The sequence below is a fragment of the Pagrus major genome, chromosome 1 (genome assembly GCF_040436345.1).
Source record: "Pagrus major chromosome 1, Pma_NU_1.0".
In the NCBI taxonomy this organism is placed as follows: Eukaryota; Metazoa; Chordata; class Actinopteri; order Spariformes; family Sparidae; genus Pagrus; species Pagrus major.
Genome location: NC_133215.1, coordinates 28,149,837 through 28,169,251, shown reverse-complemented (window position 1 = coordinate 28,169,251; position 19,415 = coordinate 28,149,837). Strand labels below are relative to the sequence as shown.

The 19,415-nt window shown below is 42.6% G+C and overlaps 1 protein-coding gene across 2 annotated transcripts in view; it reads right to left on the bottom strand.

Moving 5' to 3' along the window:
* Positions 1–5: 5 nt before the first annotated feature.
* The window catches only part of myh11a (myosin, heavy chain 11a, smooth muscle), a 29,604-nt gene continuing 10,194 nt past the window's right edge, over positions 6–19,415 (bottom strand). Inside the window, exons 5-42 of one of the 2 annotated variants that reach the window (XM_073473282.1) lie at positions 14,992–15,091; positions 12,682–12,774; positions 12,526–12,589; positions 11,959–12,057; positions 11,525–11,668; positions 11,327–11,422; positions 11,072–11,190; positions 10,799–10,951; positions 10,504–10,677; positions 10,168–10,341; positions 9,874–9,988; positions 9,148–9,341; positions 8,791–8,912; positions 8,619–8,688; positions 8,356–8,516; positions 8,023–8,131; positions 7,786–7,917; positions 7,338–7,544; positions 7,043–7,180; positions 6,830–6,953; positions 6,564–6,735; positions 6,206–6,418; positions 5,818–5,962; positions 5,460–5,666; positions 5,251–5,355; positions 4,943–5,095; positions 4,578–4,826; positions 4,179–4,391; positions 3,873–4,085; positions 3,609–3,770; positions 3,254–3,382; positions 3,080–3,168; positions 2,865–2,988; positions 2,565–2,773; positions 2,308–2,416; positions 1,963–2,135; positions 1,584–1,616; positions 1,014–1,101 (exon numbers count right to left, since the gene is read on the bottom strand). In XM_073473282.1, the coding sequence (XP_073329383.1) occupies positions 1,592–1,616; positions 1,963–2,135; positions 2,308–2,416; positions 2,565–2,773; positions 2,865–2,988; positions 3,080–3,168; positions 3,254–3,382; positions 3,609–3,770; positions 3,873–4,085; positions 4,179–4,391; positions 4,578–4,826; positions 4,943–5,095; positions 5,251–5,355; positions 5,460–5,666; positions 5,818–5,962; positions 6,206–6,418; positions 6,564–6,735; positions 6,830–6,953; positions 7,043–7,180; positions 7,338–7,544; positions 7,786–7,917; positions 8,023–8,131; positions 8,356–8,516; positions 8,619–8,688; positions 8,791–8,912; positions 9,148–9,341; positions 9,874–9,988; positions 10,168–10,341; positions 10,504–10,677; positions 10,799–10,951; positions 11,072–11,190; positions 11,327–11,422; positions 11,525–11,668; positions 11,959–12,057; positions 12,526–12,589; positions 12,682–12,774; positions 14,992–15,091 (5,278 nt within the window). In that variant the 3' untranslated portion in view covers positions 1,014–1,101; positions 1,584–1,591. Of the gene's footprint in view, positions 1,102–1,583; positions 1,617–1,962; positions 2,136–2,307; positions 2,417–2,564; positions 2,774–2,864; positions 2,989–3,079; positions 3,169–3,253; positions 3,383–3,608; positions 3,771–3,872; positions 4,086–4,178; positions 4,392–4,577; positions 4,827–4,942; positions 5,096–5,250; positions 5,356–5,459; positions 5,667–5,817; positions 5,963–6,205; positions 6,419–6,563; positions 6,736–6,829; positions 6,954–7,042; positions 7,181–7,337; positions 7,545–7,785; positions 7,918–8,022; positions 8,132–8,355; positions 8,517–8,618; positions 8,689–8,790; positions 8,913–9,147; positions 9,342–9,873; positions 9,989–10,167; positions 10,342–10,503; positions 10,678–10,798; positions 10,952–11,071; positions 11,191–11,326; positions 11,423–11,524; positions 11,669–11,958; positions 12,058–12,525; positions 12,590–12,681; positions 12,775–14,991; positions 15,092–19,415 lie in introns of both variants that reach the window. The other variant, XM_073473273.1, reaches the window with a different exon arrangement.

The following is a 19,415-nucleotide window of genomic DNA, read 5'->3' as shown; positions in this document are numbered from 1 at the left end:
GCCTCTTTTTTTTTTTTTTTAAAGATCTTTATTTCTTGTGCAGGTGGTTCAACAATGACTAGATATGATTGGTGTTTTGTAAACATCAGTTGGTTACATATAACATAATCAATGAGAATGAGTTGGTTTAGGGTGATCAGGGGTCTTTTGAACATTTACAGTAAATAAAAAAAAAAGAAAATTAAGATACCATTGCTGCTAAATGCCTAATACTGAAATAGGGCTCAGGTTTTTATTGTTGGGGTTACCCTAAACCTCGTCTGACCTAACATATTCTGGCATAACTGATCTTGAGTAAAATCAATCTAAACATATCTGGGCACAAGAAAGGTGCAAATTATATAAAACGGTGACTTTAGAAAATGTTTAACAGCTAAATATTTGTTCGTTGGGGTACAAACAGCAGCACTGACTGGGTGCAGACTGAGTATAGAAATATATCTGCATATCCAATCTGCTGAACCCACTTCAGTGCTGCTCTGAAACACTAACAGCAGTCACAGGCAACAGGACGACAGTCACTGATAATAGTTACAGATCCACAGATTTACAGGATGTCTCTGCTTTAAGTTCGAAGGTGACTCATTGTGGAGACCCGAGGCTTTGCTGGCAGCTTAGCGTGCTAATTAGAGGCGCCTATTGTTGTGTACAAAACCTGGCGTAAGAAAGAATCAGTCATTCAGTGCAGTACAAAACAGTGTAAATTTAGAATAAAAAAAATAAAGAGAACAGCAAATCACACATCGGCAGAGCCACCAAAACAAGGCCTCTGTCTGATAATTGTGTGTCAAGAAAAGGTGCTCTGAGACAAGAAGATAGATCAGTACACTATTGAAATGGGAAATGACAGACATATATTTTTAAGTGATATGGAAGAACTAGATAGCACAACAGACTTAGAAGTTATTCTCTGTTTAAGTGGCAGACCTTGCCCTGGTAGTTAATTCTGATATCTTGTTATCTGATGTCCATTACTCTGCGGACTTGGTTCCATTGAAGTCGCCCTGGGAGTCAGCCTCCTCCTCTGAGGCATCCTCGACCACCCTTCGGCCTCCGCCCATACGTCGAGGTGTGCTGCCAAAGGAGGGTTCATTTCCACGCCTAAAATGCCACAGAGATGCACACAAGATGGAGATGCAAACACAAAAACATTGCCAGAGTGAGAGGAGTGGTTATATGACAAGATAAGTTTCTGAGCTGGTTAAGGTTTGTTTGAAAACCACTCAGGGTGTTGAAACACAGATGAAATACAGAATGTACAGGTTGTGCTTTGGATACAGGTTAAGCACGCCGGTTATCTTTAACTCATTTGAGTCCTGGCTCAGGAAAATGAGTTTGGTTTATGGCAATTAAACCAAGCACTGAGAGGAATATGACCACCAGGCAGAAATTGGTGTAATGGAAAAGTTACCTGTTGTCAAATATTTTAGATTTTCTATCTAAATCATGGTAGCTGATGAGTCATATTTCTCTCAGTAAGGCTAAATGGAAGAAACAGCATTAAGAGTGTGCACAGTGGAATGAAAAGCTATGTCAAGTTAATAAGAAATGGTGATAGGGGTAACTTTTAAGCGCAGAGGTACCTGCTGTGTTACTCCTTGGGTTCAGGGTTGCCTCTGGAATAGAGATGGACACCATTGTTTTGTGTGTGCTTTGTAAGACCTCCTTACTGAATCTATTTGAATGCTTTCAATATGTGTTTACAACCCTCTGAAGATGAATGTTGTGACAATGTGCTCTTCAGTACTGAAATGTAGCTGACTTGAGAACAGTTCACACTATCTGAGTCGGCTTGTTTTGTGTGAAAAGATGTGTAATACCCATATTTTACCCATACCCAAACATCCTCCGTATCCTGTTGTAGCGTCACATAAATAAAAAGATCAGCAAAACAAACAAATACAACAAAGTCACAAAGAAAGACAGACAGACAGATTATTTGTCTTTGACACTTGGTCCTACCTGAGTTTGCTCTTGAGAGAGTTGACCTCGCGGCTCAAGGCGTCGCTGGATTCGGTGGCTTCATCCAGCTCGCGCTGCAGCTTCCTGCGGGCAGCTGTAGCACGCTGCGACTCCTCCTCTGACTCCTCGAGCTGCCGCTTCAGCTGCTTCATGCGAGTATTCGCCTTTTCCGCCTAGTCAGCGAACAGAGGGAATATGTAAACTGTACTCTTTTGATAAGCCGTGCCTGTGCACGGGACTCCAAATATCAACCGACTCACAAATATGGACACACTTTCTTGTCTGCACACATACAAGAAAATACAGAGACTTGTATTTGAGGATGGGTGCATTAAGTAAGTGTACCTGGTCTTTGTACTGCTCTGCCTGTTTCCTTTCGTCTTCCACCTGCATAATCAGGTCCTTGAGCTTCTTGTCCTTCTGGCGGATATTCTTGGCAGATACCTGCTTGTCCCTGAAAAAGAACAAAAGAGTTCAGGGGGGAATTCCGGTATAACTTATTTGTAGAAAAAAAGAAACCAAAACTATAACAATGGAACCTAAAATCACTGTTCTGCAGAGATTTTTTTTTTTTTTTATCAGACATAATCTTTGACCCTGACCTGTTCTCCTGCTCCAGCTGCTCCTCCAGCTGTGCCACTTTAGCCTCCAAAGCAGAGATGGAGGACTTGAACTTGGACTTGACCTGGTTCTCCATCTCCTGGAGCTTGGTCTTCAGCTCCTTGTTCTGGCGCTCCATCTGCTGCCGGGCGCTCTCGTTCTTCTGGGAGGTGGTGCGCTCCGCCTGCAGCTCGGTGGTCAGCTGATCCACCTGTGGATGCAAAGCCATGTGATAAAAGGGATTAGGCCTCTGCTGTTTTTGAGCCATTTAACAATTCACACAGCTGATACTGTCCGCTCACCTGCTGCGTGCTCTTCCTCAGCCTGTCGTTGATGATCTCCATGTTGCTCTGCTCTTCCTCCAACTCCTCCTCCAGCTGGGAGATCTTAGCTTCCAGACGACGTTTCTCATCCGCCAAGGCTGACCTGCAGGTGTGGAGCATGGCAGAAAACAAATGTAACCTCTTCTTCTGCATTCATTTCATAGATAAAGCAACAGAATGAAATCTCCACTCACTTTCCAGAGGAGTTGCTTGCCAGCTCATCAGACAGCTCATCTCTCTCGGCCTCTGCCTGCTTCCGTGCCCTCTCAGCTGCTGCCAGGTCCTATAAACACATTGGTGATGAATCTTTTATTTCAAGCCTCTGCTCTCAAACAAGTTGCCGCCTTGTTAGGAATCAAAGATTTTACCTCCTGTAGCTGCATGAGCTCAGCCTCCAGAGTCTTGGCCTTCTTCTCACTCTCCTTTGCGGTAGTCAGCACCTCCTCTCTGGCAGCGCGGGCGTCCTCCAGCTCCCTCTGATAGTCCTTCATCTGGGCCTGGTGAGAGGAAGACAAATGCAGATGGCATTAGGGAGAGTGATGAAACATTCTGCATGTGATTTATCTACCAGGTATATTTACGGTCCAGTCCATTATTAATCCATTTGATGAATAAAGCAGCTCAAGGTACAAAATCATTTGTAGTAAAATTGCACAGCTTTAAGAAAAATAACCATCCTGTGATGAACCTGCTGCTCTAGTTCCTCCACCCCTTCACTCTCACCTGGAGCTTGCGGAGCTGTTTGATGGCCTCATCCCGTCCCTTACTGGCCGTCTCAATCTGTCCCTCCAGATCTTTCATGTCTGTCTCCAGCTTCTTCTTGGCTGCTGTTGCCACGGCCCTCTGCTTACGTTCATCCTCCAACTCTGTCTCCAGCTCACGAACCTGCAGTCAATAAGCATCTTTGTTTAGACTCATGTCTCATTCTCTGAAGGTTGATCAGATCACATAGTTTCATGAGGAGAATGAGATATTTTGCCTCTTTACCTGCTTGATGAGCTGTCTCTTCTTCTCCTCTCCCATCTCATCTCGTCCCTGGAGGTCCCTCTCGAACTGTGCCTTCAGGGCCTGCATATTGACCTCCAGACGCAGTTTGGCATCCTCAGCTGCCTGCAGTTCGTCCTCTAGCTCCTCCAGCTGCGTCTTCATCTCTTCCACCTGGGCCTCCAGGCCTCGTTTGGACTTCTCCAGCTCGTGGACCTGCAATCAAGATATTGCCAAATTCACTACTATATAACAGAGAAATGAGACCAGTCAACCATGGACATTCTGTGATGATGTTCCAGCACTAACATTTTTTCCAACATCATCCTTGGAGCTGATCAGGTCCTCCATCTCCAATCTCAGGGCCTTGTTGGCTCTTTCCAGCTCCTCTCTGGACTCCTGGGCCTCATCCAGAGCTCTCGCCAGAGACAAAGCCTTGGTCTCCTTCTCTCTGGCCTCGGCTTCAGCCCGGTCTCTCTCATCTGCATATTTACTGGAGATGCTCTTCTCCTCAGCAAGCATCTGGACACCAGAGAGGACAGAAAACCATGAGAGAACCAGTTCCATGAAATTGTATAGAATTAATTTGGTCTTTCCTTTTTTAAATGTCTTATATAGATGGTGAACAGTCTGTAGTGAAAAGTGTTACACCTCAGTATTGTTATGGCAGTTATCTTTTAGTGTTACCAGTTACCAGAGTCAACTGACCTGGTCAAACTTCTTCTGCTTCTTCTCCAGGTTCGACACAATCTGTCTCTGGCTGTCCAGATCCATCAGCGTGTCCTCCAGCTCCTGCTGCAGACGGTTCTTGGTCTTCTCCAACTTGTCATATGCAGAGGCCTTCTCCTCAAACTGGGTGTTTGCTGCCTCCAAATCTCTCTGCAGACGTTTCTTTCCTTCTTCAAGCAGCTCAACGTTGCCCATCATTTCTTCTAACTTCTTCTTGGAATCTGACAACTGTGGACAGAGGAAGACAATAAATCTACCCTTTGTTTTAAGGAAATTAAAGAAATGTCTCTCTAACGACTTTCAGATTAACCTGTAAATTAGTGACCCCTAGTTTGAACTCTGACCTGGATGTTGAGCGAGGACACGTGTCTCTCCACATTCCTCTTGGCCTCCACCTCCTCCTCAAGCTGCTCCTGCAAGCTGTTCTTGTCATCTTCTGCTTGCCGAAGCTTTGTAGAGAACTGCAGTTTCTGACGTGTCTCCTCAGCCAGGAGTTCCTGTAGAAGCACAACGAAGTGAAAGGTCAGTGCTTTAAATTTTTGACCTATTGTAAACAAGCATTATTCAGTATAATTTATTGTCACAGAAAATATTACATGTAGACTGTTTTGTACTGTTTCAGCTCTAAAAATTGTTCTTAAGGTCCATTTACCTGTGTGTCTTGGAGCTGGGAGCTGAGGCTGCTAACATCTTTGCTTAGTTTGATGTTCTTGCCCTCTGCCTCATTCAGTAGGTTTGTCACACTCTCTAGTTCAACCTGTAAGACAACAAAGATGTGGATTCAGGGACTTTTCAGTACATCAGTATGGTAGCTTTAAAAATGCACACTCTTTATGGACACTGATACTGATCGTTATTTACAGTGATCTTAGAGCAGCGTTCTCCCAGCTCGGCCTTCTGCTTCTCGCTGTCCGTGAAGCGCGATTGCAGATCTGCCACCTGCCCTTCCAACTTCTTCCTCTTGTGCTCCCCGTCTTGTTTGGCCTGGCTGAGCGAGCGCACCTCCATGGTTAATTCTGACGTCTCCTTCTCCAGAGCTTGTTTAGCCTTCTCCAGGTTTGACTTGACCTGTGTAGAGAGAAGATACAAGATCACTATCCTGTGTTTTAGAAAGGAAAAAAAGGGGGAAGTTTGTCTTTCAGAAACATCATCAACTTAAATTAACAACCTAAATGAAATGTGAGTATTTATAATGTTGGATGAAATGATTCAGGCCTACTCGTTTGGACTGCTCCAGCTGCTCTGTGAGCTCCTCCACAGCCTGGGTGTGTTTCTGTCTCATCTCCTGTATCTGGGACTCATGGGTCCGGTTCTCATCCTCGATGGCTCTCTTCAGCAGGGTCACCTCCTGCTCACGTTTGGCCCTGGAACGTTGGTCAAGTACATTTTTATCTTATTTTGCAAATATGCTATCATCTTTGTCTCATACCTCGACTGTATATAAGCTTTCTCAGAACAAAGGAATAGTATTGTTTCTTAGATTGCTGCAGTGTTGGTCGTCTTTTTTCAAAAACTGATTGTGCCTTATCCATAAATTCCTGATAGGCAATCACTTGATGAAATCTCTTTGAATACATTTTTGTATATGTCAGTCTTGTTTGACTGACCTTAGTTCCTGCTGTGTGGCAGTGGTGTCCAAGGTGTCCTCTAGCTCAGACTTGAGGGCCTCCAGCTCCTCCCCAAGGTCCCGTTTGATCTTCTCGGCCTTGTTCCTCGCCGCCCGCTCAGAATCGAGGTCCTCTTGCAGGTCGGAGATGTGTCCCTCCAGCTCTCTGATCTTCTTCAGAGCGTTGTTTTTCTGAGCTGTCTCATCTTCTAACCTGAGAGGAAGACGAGTGAATCGAGGAGGACATTTATGAGCATGGTAGACAATATGGAAACAGCATCCAAGAGGTTAAAAGTCAATGTGTTATACAGGTATTCAATGGTATTGGGTGCTATTTTTGTAACTTCTCATGATTTTACCTGGCCAAGGCATTCTGTAACTCCTCCTCCTTCTTTGCGAGCTGGGCTTTGAGGTCAGCGATCTGGGCCTGCAGGTCTGCTATCTGCTCTTGCATGTCATTCGACTCTGCTTCCAACTTGCGTTTAGCCTTATCCAGCTCCTGTCGACCTTTCTCTTCTTTTTTCAAGCGGACTACAAGTACAGAGGAGACAATTGGCATAAATGTTTTCCGAACACAAACTTTTTCAAGGGTGTTAATGCATGATGGCCTATAACAGGTGATTACCCTCTAGTTCAGAGATCATGGACTCGTGTTTGTTTTTGAGCTTGGTGAGGTTCTTTGACTTCTCTTCTTCCTCTGCCAGGTTGGAACTGAAGTCTGCAATCCTTTCCTCCATCAGTTTCCTCTCCTACAAAACACCAAACAGGTCATGTTTCAATACAGAAACTCTTCAAATGAGTGACTGACCAATCAAAGGGCCTGTTTGTCTGTACGTACCTTCAGCAGCTTGGTGTTCTGGTCCTCCATCACCAGGATGTCGTCTTCCAGCTTTTTGATCTTCCCCTCACAGGTGACCTTCTCCAGCTGCAGCTTTTGACGAGCATCTTCCTCCTCCTCCAAGTGTTCTTCCAATTCCTACACGAGGAGTACAATAGCTTCAGCATCTGTTTATATTTCGCTACATTATCAGAGCTTATACCATTGAGCATGGAAAAAATGAAGGTCAAGCTTCTTAGCTATATAACAGAAACAAGAAACTATAACTTAATAAACAAGAATCAGATGTGCAGACCTGCATCTGCTGTTGCATCTTCTTCTTATCCACTAACAGCGACTGAGCACGTTCTTCCTCTTCATCCAGTCTCGACTCCATCTCATGAAGGATTTCCTCCAACTCCTGCTTCTTAGCACCCAATCGGACCCTCATCTCCTCAGCCTCAGCATACAGCTCTGTCTCTGCTTGAAGTTGCTCCTGCAGTGCATTTCTCTCCTCCAAAACCTGAAGCAGATTGACAGAAAAGCATTGCTGTCAGCTTCATTTTCAATACATTTCTGGTCGACTTTTAACAGGAGCTTATTTTTATTGACTTGATTCAACTTGTGTATTAAATAACCAGTAAAAAGGGACATAAAATTGTTACTTCCACACAGGTTCAAAATGAAAGTGACAGCAAGTAAAAGCAAAAAAAGTTTAGAAATATGTAACAATATGTAATATTGTTGCAGATTTTATTGTTTACCGATGTGTGTTTCAAGCTGATCTCCTTCAGCTCTGTTTCAAACTTTACAGCAACTTCTTTGGCTTTCTGCAGCTCCTCCTCCTTCAGACCCATCTCCTCCTCCTGTCGGGTCACTTGCAGCAGAGGCTTGACCTGTGGTGCAGGAGAACGGGCAACATCACATTTTTAGACTGGATACAGGCAAAGACTTGGCAAAGAGTGATTTTATTGCTTTCCTATGCAGAAAGATTGGCTGACCTTTGTGAAGAGCCTCCACCACTGCCAGTTCCTGAGTTTGAGGTAGGCGGCACAGTTCCTCTGGATCACTTTCATGGCAGTGAGTTGCTGTTGTCTCTTGGCAAATGCCCTTTAAAAACGCACCAGTGAGACCAATATATCATGTATGATATAAAGCAAGTGCACAAGCAAGAGTTTTGTAATTTATGAAGATACAAACAGCAACACAGCCCCCCTCTATTGTAAAACATAAAGGGCAAAATACTGTCTTGAAAAGATTAGATATACTGACAGCACAGAGAGCACCATTTCTTAGAGGTTAAACTATGTGAGAGAAGGCTTGTATATTCATACTTTCTTGCCAAGAAGCCTCTAGCCTGGGCCTGGAAAGCAATGATGACCACAGTGATCTTCAGATCTCTCTCCTCCTCCAGCTGGGCCAGCACTCCTGTGCGGAAGAAGATCTTACTCTGTCCGATCCTGTACAGGTTGGGGTCCAAGTCAAGATGCTTGATCTACACAGGCAGGAGATCAGTGAGAAGAAGGAGGCTCACACAGGGTATGAAAACACCTGAGAGAATGTAAATTTCATTGGAACTTTGAACTTATGTGTTTACCATGAGGCAGCAGGCTTGTTTGCCATCCATGAAACCTTTCGGGATAGCGTTAGCAGCCAGGATCTCATAACTACCAGACAGGACAGAGACAGAGATGTCAAGAAAAGTTTACAGAGATATTATAAACTAGTAGTTCTTTACAAGTTAGTGAGTCTCCTAAGATCCTGCTCACCGCTGGCGGAACTCCTGGAAGACAATTCTGTTGGGAAATCCTTGTCGGCAGATACGGATCCCCTCCAACACACCGTTACACCTGAGCTGCTCCAGGACCAGGTGAGCATCTAGCTTCCCTGCCTGAGGAGATCAGGTTTTTAGTTCAAATACACTGGATTTTATGAAAGAAAAACATAAACATACTTGATATGGGCAGCTGGAGAGACTAAGCAAGTGAGAACAGTATGACTGCTCAAATTCATCATTTTGTCACCAAAGATGCTGACTTTTTTCTCACTGTGTCGAATAGACAGCATCTTGAAAGTAGCGCTGCCATAAGAGCCACTGGTGTTAATGACACTGCATTTTTGTTTACCCTCTTCTCGTGGTTGGGGATGATACATCTGACGAAGTTGGGCTGGGTGTTGTGCAGTGTGGTCATAAGTTTGGCCAGAGACTCCTTGTAGAGCTGTCCCACTGTGCGGAACATCCCCTTCTTGGTTTTTGAGGCGCTCGGCATGGAGCTGTCTGTCATCTTGGCTATTGTGTCCAGACCCACCACTCTGTCCGCTGAAACAGACAACACATCGTTACATTGATGGGAAAAATGGTGTGTTCACTCAAAGTAAAATGTTTCAAGAGTGCTGGATCAAGTGTGTTTGGATTCCATTATAAATGTAAGGCCCGTATGTGTATGAAAGATGTAGAATTTTTCAAACTACTTTGATGGCACAATGTTTTGTTTGTGGGAAAATGAGAGAATCCAGATGCAGTTTGGTGCAGTGCACATTTCACCTCTAGTCCACTGTGTGTTTTTGTGATTTTGTGATAATATCATACAGAGTAAACAAAGACAGAAATGTTCAAATCCCACAGATAGAGGCTTTAACTCCAAAATAGTATGTACACAAATTTAATTTCCATGTGCCATAGCAGTGTATTTAACTATTAAACACTACTGAAGTGTTAATTACCCCATATCCCTGTGCAAGGTGAGAGTTTTAAGTAGGGTATTATGTGTAAAATGGTTGTAATTGATCCTCAATGATAAATCCTTTCTTTATAAATGTAACATTGTTATTGTAAGTTATGTTTGTCTCACTGTCTTTCCAGAGGTCTTGCACAAACTGGCTGGAGGAGTTGCTGAGCAGCGCTGTGACGTTGTCATTCAGAGGATCCATGTTCTTTGTCAACCAGGCTGTGGCGTTGTAGTCCACCTGCAAACAAAACAAGATCAGTGTTGTTTGAGCTTCACTGAAACATTGTTTTTTTTGTTTTTACAGTCAGCAATCATCACAGCAATATTGTTTTTAATTATTTTAACCAAAATATAGATGTACAATCTGATCTCAACATAGGGCAACATATAATAGTATACACGTCCCCTCATACTCACCTTCCCAGCATAATGTAATATAGAAAACTCAGTCTTGTCTTTGAGCTGTTTAGGTTTGGCGAATTTAACGTGGTTCCCTTGTGTGTTCATGAGTTTCTCCACAAAGGAGACATCTGTGGCTTTGGGGAACCAGCACTCCTCATCCAGCAGGGCCAAGATGCCTGGAGGGTTGTTCTGCAGACAATACGCAGTGATTAATCATACCAAAATTTCAATTAAGACACATCACACTGAATCACAAAACATCTGCACTAGACAGGAGAACGTACTTGGCATGTCCTATGAACGAACTGGATTTAAATGACACCTTGCTTTAATTGTCTCATGGCCACTCACCGGTCTTTCGATGAGCTCAATGCAGGGCTGCAGGTCCAGGCCGAAGTCGATGAAGTTCCACTCGATGCCCTCCCTCTGGTACTCCTCCTGCTCCAGGATGAACATGGTGTGGTTGAAGAGCTGCTGCAGCTTCTCATTGGTGTAGTTGATGCACAGCTGCTCGAAGGAGTTGTCCTACAATAGCGACAACCAAACAGAACAGAACTGAAGGATACATATCATACATGAAAATATTTGTGTTTAATAAGCTACACAATGGCATATATTAGCCTCTGATTAATCAGCATGTCCATACCTCAAAGATCTCAAAGCCAGCAATGTCGAGGATTCCCAGGAAGGAGGCTCCCTGGCGTTTGGTTTTGTCGAGGGCCTTGTTGACTCTGCCCAGGATCCAGCGGAACAGTCGCTCAAACACAGCTTTAGCCAGGGCTTCAGTAGCAAAGTCAGCCTAACAAATACACACAGAGAATATATCTGATGACAGATCAGAGTGATGGGAAGTGTTCATTAAATGCAGTATTTTTTTCACTGTGCTTATCTATCTCACACCATGCTCTTTCTGTTGTACCTGCTCTTTGGTCTGTGCCTTCTGCACCACCTCTCTGCCCACTTTGATTCGAGGGGTGAGCATGGCACGGGTAAAGTCTGTCACATTGATGCCCTGCAGGTGACACACCTTCTGGGCCGCTAGAGGGAGAGAATTTCAGATATTTTGTTTCACTGATAAAATTAACTAGATTCTATATTTTAGTTTGTGAATTTGGTAAAAGTTGATTAACACATGAGAAGAAGTTTCGAATGGTGGGAAACACTGTTGTCTAACCAGTGTTGTCTGGCATGGTGGCCTGCTCCTGGTTCCTCTCTTTCTTGAACTCAATGTTTCCCAGCTGCATGACTGTGGAGCACACCTTCAAGATATCTGATACACGGAGAAATGACAGTTAAGCGGCAGCAACTTCCCTAATCACACTCAAAGCAGTATCTTAATGTCGCCAAGCTGGGCAGTTATGATTACTGATACCGATTCTCTCCTCCTCGGTGAGACCCATGATATTCATGGCCTCCATGGTCTCTTCATACATCTCATCGTCTTGCTGGCCAGGGATCTGAACGTGGCCTGCACTCAGGAAGCGGTAATTACTGAAGGGCTCAAGAAGAAGCTCCTCTGAAAATATGACACACAAAGAGAAACAGTTCAAGCACCTTTTCTCAGATTTGACTTCATTATCATGGTTTCACATCAGTAGGAGGATTACCTCTATGAGCTTAGGAAATTCTACAACCTTATGGCCTTCGAAAGATTTTTAAAATGCACGACAGTCAAGCTGAAACCAACACTGACTCCTCTTTTCTCTTTGTAAGTTTTGATTTGAGAAACTAGAGAAGGTCACATGACAGCAGGATGTTATATTTCTAATGATATGGAAGAGAGAAAAGCAGTGTATGTTTACTGACCACGCAGTTTGTCCTTGGCACCAGCGATCATGTAGTAGAAGATGTGAAAAGCTCTTTCTGTCTTTGCTTGTCTGATACAGCGAGACTTCTCCAGCAGGTCTGAGCGATTCAGTTAAAGAAATTCATACTACACTCTGTGTTCAGGGAAGGGTTGAGTTCAAAGCCATGGTTCGTCTAGATTGCCTCCCTGTCTTCCATTATGTGTATGAGACGAAAAAGGCACATCAATAAGAATAATAATCTACATGAAATTGGCAGCAGTGGCCGAACACTATTTAAATATGTAAGTACTTCAACTTTGAATTACATATCTGAAAATACTTTTTATGAAGACCTTAGATAGTGGAGTGTTGTAAATTCAAGCAAAACTTCAAATTCAACAACTAAAGCAGAAAAAATGTTTAGAAACCTCAAAAAATCCCATATTGGATTAGAAGTAAACTGATACGAAGAATGAGATTTCTGTCTTCTTTAAGGTATTTTTCCAAACAAATGTAACTTTTGCTTTTGCCTAAACAAAAGCCATTATCCAAGAGTGAGAAAAAAGCCACACAGAGAAAAGGATACAAGTCTCAATATTGGCTCCAACAATGTAGCCGGTCACATCGAAGTTGATTCGGATGAATTTACCCTAAGACAAGGAAAGAAGATGTTACATGAGAAATTTGAAATAAAATTGTAAAAAAGTTATTCTGGTACTTCGATCAAAAACTGCAGACTCACAAATCGGGAGGAGTTGTCATTTTTGATGGTCTTGGCGTTACCGAAGGCCTCCAGGATAGGATTGGCCTGCAGGAGCTGCTTCTCCAGCTCCCCCTAGTGAAAACATTCATATACAGAAACATCACTATTACACACTGACTGGTTGCTGGGGGCGGGGTGCAGTAGGTGGTGGACGGTGGGGATGAAGTGGTTCAGGGTGGGTATGGGCAGGGGAATATTATCACTGATGAAGGACTTAAATGGATGAAAAATGAGTGATCAATACATTTTCTGATGAGTAAATCTATAAACAGATGTAACATGACAATATAATTATTTGCTTCATCGTCTCTGACTTCCTTCAGTATGTTACGTAAAACGGACACATGACCGAAAGACTTCTCCATCAGTTTTGAGAGATGTCGTTAAAATGAGAAGAAGCTGCTGTTGTTGATGATGTGGGAACAGAGACGGAGATGGAAGACTGAGGTTCTGTTGGGTCAGGCGAGGCATGTGAAATGACATTAACTTTAAAAAACCTTTGATGAATCCTGCCGCAGTCTTTGCATTCAATGTGTCGGCAAATTAAAATGATTCACAAACAGCTGTGATTTGCTTCCAGCGTGACTGCCGACTGATGGGTGGAGCTGGGCGATGGTCGGTAAACCAAGCAGACAGCCCGTCAGTCTGCATGGAGCTAATCCATCTGATCAAAGGGGTCTGTGTCAGCCTAACATCAAGGTCAGGTGCTGCAGACCTCTACCTTAAATACTCTCCAGCTTAAAAACACTCCCTTCAGCTATCCTGTAAACGAGCTAAAGCCACCCAGAGGAGAAGGGCACGACTTGTGTTAATAATGGTGGCATGAAAACAATGATGAAGATTAATGGTGAACATTTGGTGACCTCAAACTTGATTTTCAGTTCTTACTCAGAATTTAAAGATACATTTAAGAAAAAAGGCAGTAATTTCACAAAAAAAGTTTATCAGCGTGATCAAAAGTCAATCTTTTTTAAATGTGGAAGGAAAAACAGGAACATACAGACCAGCTGAAGAGGTGCAGTTCAGAGTTGGCAGAGCAGAGAGGAGGGTCGTGTTCATGAAAGTCACTGTGGGAAAGAAAGGAGAGAAAAGAAGAAGAGAAATAGAGTGCAGCAAAATGGCAAGAAAGTGACAGCTGATGGGAAGGATTGTTCTTAAGACACTTTAAATAAAACGCTCAAGCAGATAACTTAGGAGCAGTTGGCTGAGTCAAAAGAGTGCCAGAGAAAGTGAGAGCAGAGAAAAGAGAGTGACCCAGTGCTATTTCTGTTCAAGCGAGATCTGTGGGAGTCTCGAGGACAACATACTGTAGGGCATTATCTTGGGGGTAAAGACCCTGAGGGTGAGTGAGGTCAATAGCAAAGGAAATCATCGCTTCGACCCGCAAATGAGTCCAACAACATCAGAGCAACAGCACAAACATCACCATTTAGTCAGGAGCCGGGACACCATCTTACTCAGGCATGATCCTGTCTGCAGAGCTGTTCAAGAAGTGTTTTAAAAGGGCGACTGAGCTCATTTCAGCCCAGTCAGGGCGTTGAGAAGTCAGTCTAACAAAATGGGTGTTTTTCCTCCAGGCACCCTTCACACCTCAGGGTGAATGGCAGGTAGGAGGATGAGGGGAGGGAAGGGAAGGGAAGGGAAGGGCGGGGAGGAGTAGGTAGTTGTGTTTGATAAAAACAGGAGATGGGCATGCTCACACTGTGCTCGTTGATCTGTGAGAGACCCTTTCACTGCCAGCGAGGCTCTGATCTGCTCTCAGCTGGCAGTGAGAGGGTGTTCATAAGAAGATGACATGAAACTCAACATTATACACCACTTTAGGAATAGACAGCACTAGACGTCCTTCACTAAACATTCGAGTGTCTTCGATTCAGTACTATGATGATGATCATGCAGTCTAAGTCTTGGGTAAGATACAGAAAGGACGAATGTTAGGGTAAAACACCTTCTAACTCAAGAACAGTAAGATTTGGGATCTTGACCCTTGGTGTAAGAAAAAACAACTAAAAATAGAGAAGAAAAAATTTCTGGCTATCTCAGTGAAACTTTCTCCATGCATTTTTCTAACCTAAGGAAGAAACACACACAAACACTACAAACAAAAACACTCCAGGCATTCCCCTTTACTCACGTAGGCAAACTGTGCTCCTGATTGTTGCTATTTGGAGGAAATGGCGATATACAGAATTAAACTGGGCAGATTCCTACACATGTTGAAGAGTGAGGGAACTGGCTGACAGAACCGAAACTTTTAATACAACATGACCTCTTCGCACAGATACTTACAGCGCTGCTGTCCTTCTTGCCTTTATGTGAGGAGGCCACAACAGCCAGATACTGGATGACCTTCTTGGTGTTCTCCGTCTTGCCAGCACCAGACTCTCCACTTGAGAGGAAAACAGAGAGAGGAGGGATTAAAAGATGCAGGAGAGATAGTGAAAAGGACTGGGAGAGAACAAGAAGATAAGCAGCACTGACAGGTAGTCTGTTCACAGTTCAACAACAGTTCACCATTTTAATTGAATGAAAATCATGTGCAGCAGACGTAGCTGCAACGTCTGACACAAAGCATAATGTTATTGTTCAGGCTGATCACACACATACATACTGATCCCTGTACTCCAATAAATATAAAATAAATCGCCTCCAGTAATGCACATTTTAGAGCTTTGTAGGTGCTGTATTTAACAACTGACCCTTCTGAGGCCCCATCCCCTTTTGCTCTGTGCTCCAAGTAACGTTATATAATTAGCAACTTTCAAAGGCTGTCACTAAAAATTCAACATTAGCATTAGTGTGTCAGCTGTTTAATTATCATTCTAGATTAAATGTTTTGAGTTCAGCATTAAACTTCACCCCTTTACTGGCCAAGTACTGTCTCCATTTCTATCAGCATATGATTTTGGTCAATATGACCCCATGGCAGCGCTACTTCATCCTCTAGGGCTGGACTGAGGCAGACGGGACACTACATAGACTCACGATCGCCCCTTGAGGAACAAAGTGGTATTACGAGACAGGACAGGACAGGACGGGCATAGTTGGTCAGCATGTTAACTTCAGTATCTCTGCGACACAATACATAGACATCTTTGACATAATGTCTAAACGTTTATGACAGGTTAGGTGTTTTAATGTTTTAAACTACAATTCTTACATTAGCTAATTTCAAGGAATAGTTGAATAGTCGACATTTCTGTCTTTAATTGACAGTGGAAAGTGTAGAGATAGACAGGAAACACTGGGAGAGAGAGGGGTGTATGGCATCTAAATCTTTTTTAGGCTAGGTTTTTACATGTTTCCAGTCTTTATGCTAAGCTAAGCTAACTGGCCGCTGGCTGAAGACAAATTCTTTTGTACAGACACGAGTGTGGCCTAAATCTCTGCAAGAAAGTGAGTAAGTGTATCTCACAAACTATTGATTTATTCTTTGAAATAAATGGCCACCTGTAAGTGTCACAGAACTGATGGCAACAAAATCAGTGTGTATATAGTTGGAAGAAACATGTACAAAATTATTAGGAGTTTTATGATGGATGCCCTTAAACTAGTACACACAACAAACAGAAAAGAAAAAAATGTCCTATCTGTTAAAAGATATTTACAACTCAAAGTTTTTCAAACAGGAGCAGGAGCACATTCTTTCCAGAAAATGATTTGGACGCTTAGAAAGAAAGAGTTGAACGATACCAGAGCCACCAGCCAGCAGTCCAATACACAGACACATGCTCAGACATGGGTCCATAAAAGGCATGGGATGCTCCCTGTGTTAGGGCTTGGCAGCTCTGAGAGGAACCTAATTACTCTGTCCTGCTCAGGTTTGTTAAGGATGTACGACATCCAGGCTCCAACTGTAGGCAGCTGTTAGTGCAAAATAAATGCAGAAGGGAGTTTTTCCCCCACATGGTCCATCAAACTGTCTCTTCCTGCGTGTTCTGCTTACCATCAGTAAAGGTTTCAATAATGAGAATTAGATTATTAGAAAGGGCAGAATGGATTACATCATATTTTACCAGAGGGACCGTAGTTCTTATATTCAGATGTGTTATCATGTTTTATTATGATTTAAAAAAAAAAAAAAATAAAATAAAGATTTAACTGCTGAAAAAAAATGTGATGCATTCAAGTCCCCATCGGGGTCAGGGAAGGCTGTAAGTGCACTCTTCAGCAACGTCGAGCCACTTTATGGCCACTATGTCCATCCCATCAGTCCATTCTTTCACACACACACAATAAATATGAGACCCAGGAAACTGGTGACCCGGCTCAGATGAAATGTCAACATCTCAAGAATGGATTTAGTCGGCTCCCAGCTGTTCCCATGGCAAATTGTTGCTACTGTGTGGAGGAATTTGAGGAATATAATCACTGCCAGAATCACCAGAATAAACCCAGTGACCAAAAGTACAATAGAGACTCCTGGAAAAGGAGTCAAACAGTAGACAGCCCCGCAATGTATGCTACATGTTACGTTCTTTATGATAATGTATAAGAGAGGTATAACATAAGAGAGGTGTCCTTTCAAAGTTATCATAATTTTTTCAAAATGTAGAATCTCTGCCCTGGTCGCTGAGTATGTCTCAAACCTGACACCTTGTTATGGTTAACTTATTCATTAAGCTAACTAATACACTATTCAAGGGATCTTCTCCTGGATTTTGGAAATGAAACCAATAGAAAGAGGTGTTGTGTTTTTCATTTTTATTAAGAGTGTTGCTGCAGTTTTGAGTAGGGATGCTTGAAATCCCTCAACAGCCTTGCAGCCAGTTCGACACCATACATGGCTTATATGTGTTTTTTGTCTATACAGAAGCATGTAATCCTTACAAGCAAAGTTTAAACAGGAAATCCCAATAATTAGTCTCCTGTGAAAACATATTAGCAAATTCCTCTGAACTTCTTATAAACTATAGAGATGTGCGGCCTCTATGATTGACAGCTGTAAAAACATAAACAATACAGCTTAAGTACATACGGTATGGAGGGATATAACACATGTGTACACATGCTGGAAGAGAACGTCATACATGACATTCCATGTGTCGCAGCAGAAATATTTCTCCCATATATGGCTCCGGGCCTAGACCAGCAGGAGCTCAAACTGAAAGTGACTGTGTGGACCCAACTAATGATCCACAGAGAGCCAGGGTCTGCATTTCTGCTCTATTGTATCACATCACTTCCAATTTATCACTTTAAAAACAAAAAAAACAACCCCTTTCTTTAAAACATGGGACAGTTTTTCTGAAGCCAGTATTTTGTAATGGCCTTTTTACTTGCTGCCAGCGAGTCCTTTAGGACGTAGGCAACGTAATTACTTGACAGGAATATGTCCAAGACAAAGGAATCAGAATACTGTACTGATATTAAAACCACATTTGTTGTTGCCATTTCCTTCCAGAAAGTCTGAATAGGGGATCAACCCAGATCTCTTCATATTCCCTCAGCAATAAAGCTAACTACCAGTTTCTTTAGACTTCTGTTTGGGAGTGAAAGAAAGTAAATCAGGTTTTCACATAAAAAAGTTTCTCCATGTCTGGGAGTTGTTGGAGGACGACTGTGGTATCCAGGCATTCAGCCACTTTAGTTATTTCAATGTCCAACTCTTTTTCCCATCATTGTTTCACATAGTCTCTAGAGTCCTTATCAGTGATGTGATGCAACAGTATAACTTGCTGATAAGGCCTTTGATGCTTCCTGAGTTATAGGAATCCAAAAACATATGAATAACAATTGGGGGCTCTCTTGGATTACAACCTTGTCTGAAATAGATTATCAAAACTATAAAACAAACATTTATCAAAAATCCTGCATATGGAAGTGATACCAGAATAGACCCATTGTCTATACCTATGATCTTGCAATACTGGCATAACATCAGGGTCACATGCGGGCTATCTAAGCAGTTCAACCTCTCTCTTAACCAATTTTAAATAATGCTTCATGTAAGTTTTCTCACGTCAGCATTAGACAGTCTTCATTAAGTTCACAACTGCTTTACCATAACCGTAAGCCATAACCTTCCTGCTACTAGCAACATTTTCCAAAGTTCCCCACTGATAAAGAAAGCTTGATAGTTGAGGAAATGGTCTGATGTGATTGAAGAATTTGCAGCATCCTGGCATCAAGGCTGTAGATTTAGAGTAGAAAGAGCCCTGAGGGGGCGAGCCCTTCCTTCCATTTCCTTAACTGGGACCACTGGATGCTGAGCAGCAAAGGTGCTACTGTTAACTCAAAGCTAATAAACATAATACTGCAATATGTATGTGAAGCTGTACCAGCTCATGACCAATCATCCACTTTAAATCACTGCAGTGGACTGAAAGAAAAACACATGTTTGTTCATATTCAGTCTTTCTATACTTGTATGATTTAATGCATAAAAGTCCTCCCTCTCTTAAGTTGTCCTTCTGATGATGTCAGATGTAGTACATTTTTAGTGGAAGTGGACAGTGGATAAACATAAAATACAAGCCAATTTGATGTATGGCATGTGAGAGTGAAAAATTAGTTTGTGGAGAGCAACTTAAGTGACTTAAAAAATAAGCAATAGAGAATATGAAGTGAATCATGACCTGGGCATAAATATAACTGTTAGGTTTCTAAAACAGGAAAGGAAAAATAAAATTAGTTGGTTCATTAATTTTGTTTTCTATGAATTAAAGTCAAGTTCAGGCCAGTTCAAAGATCAGGTTGTTCCTGCCAGACAA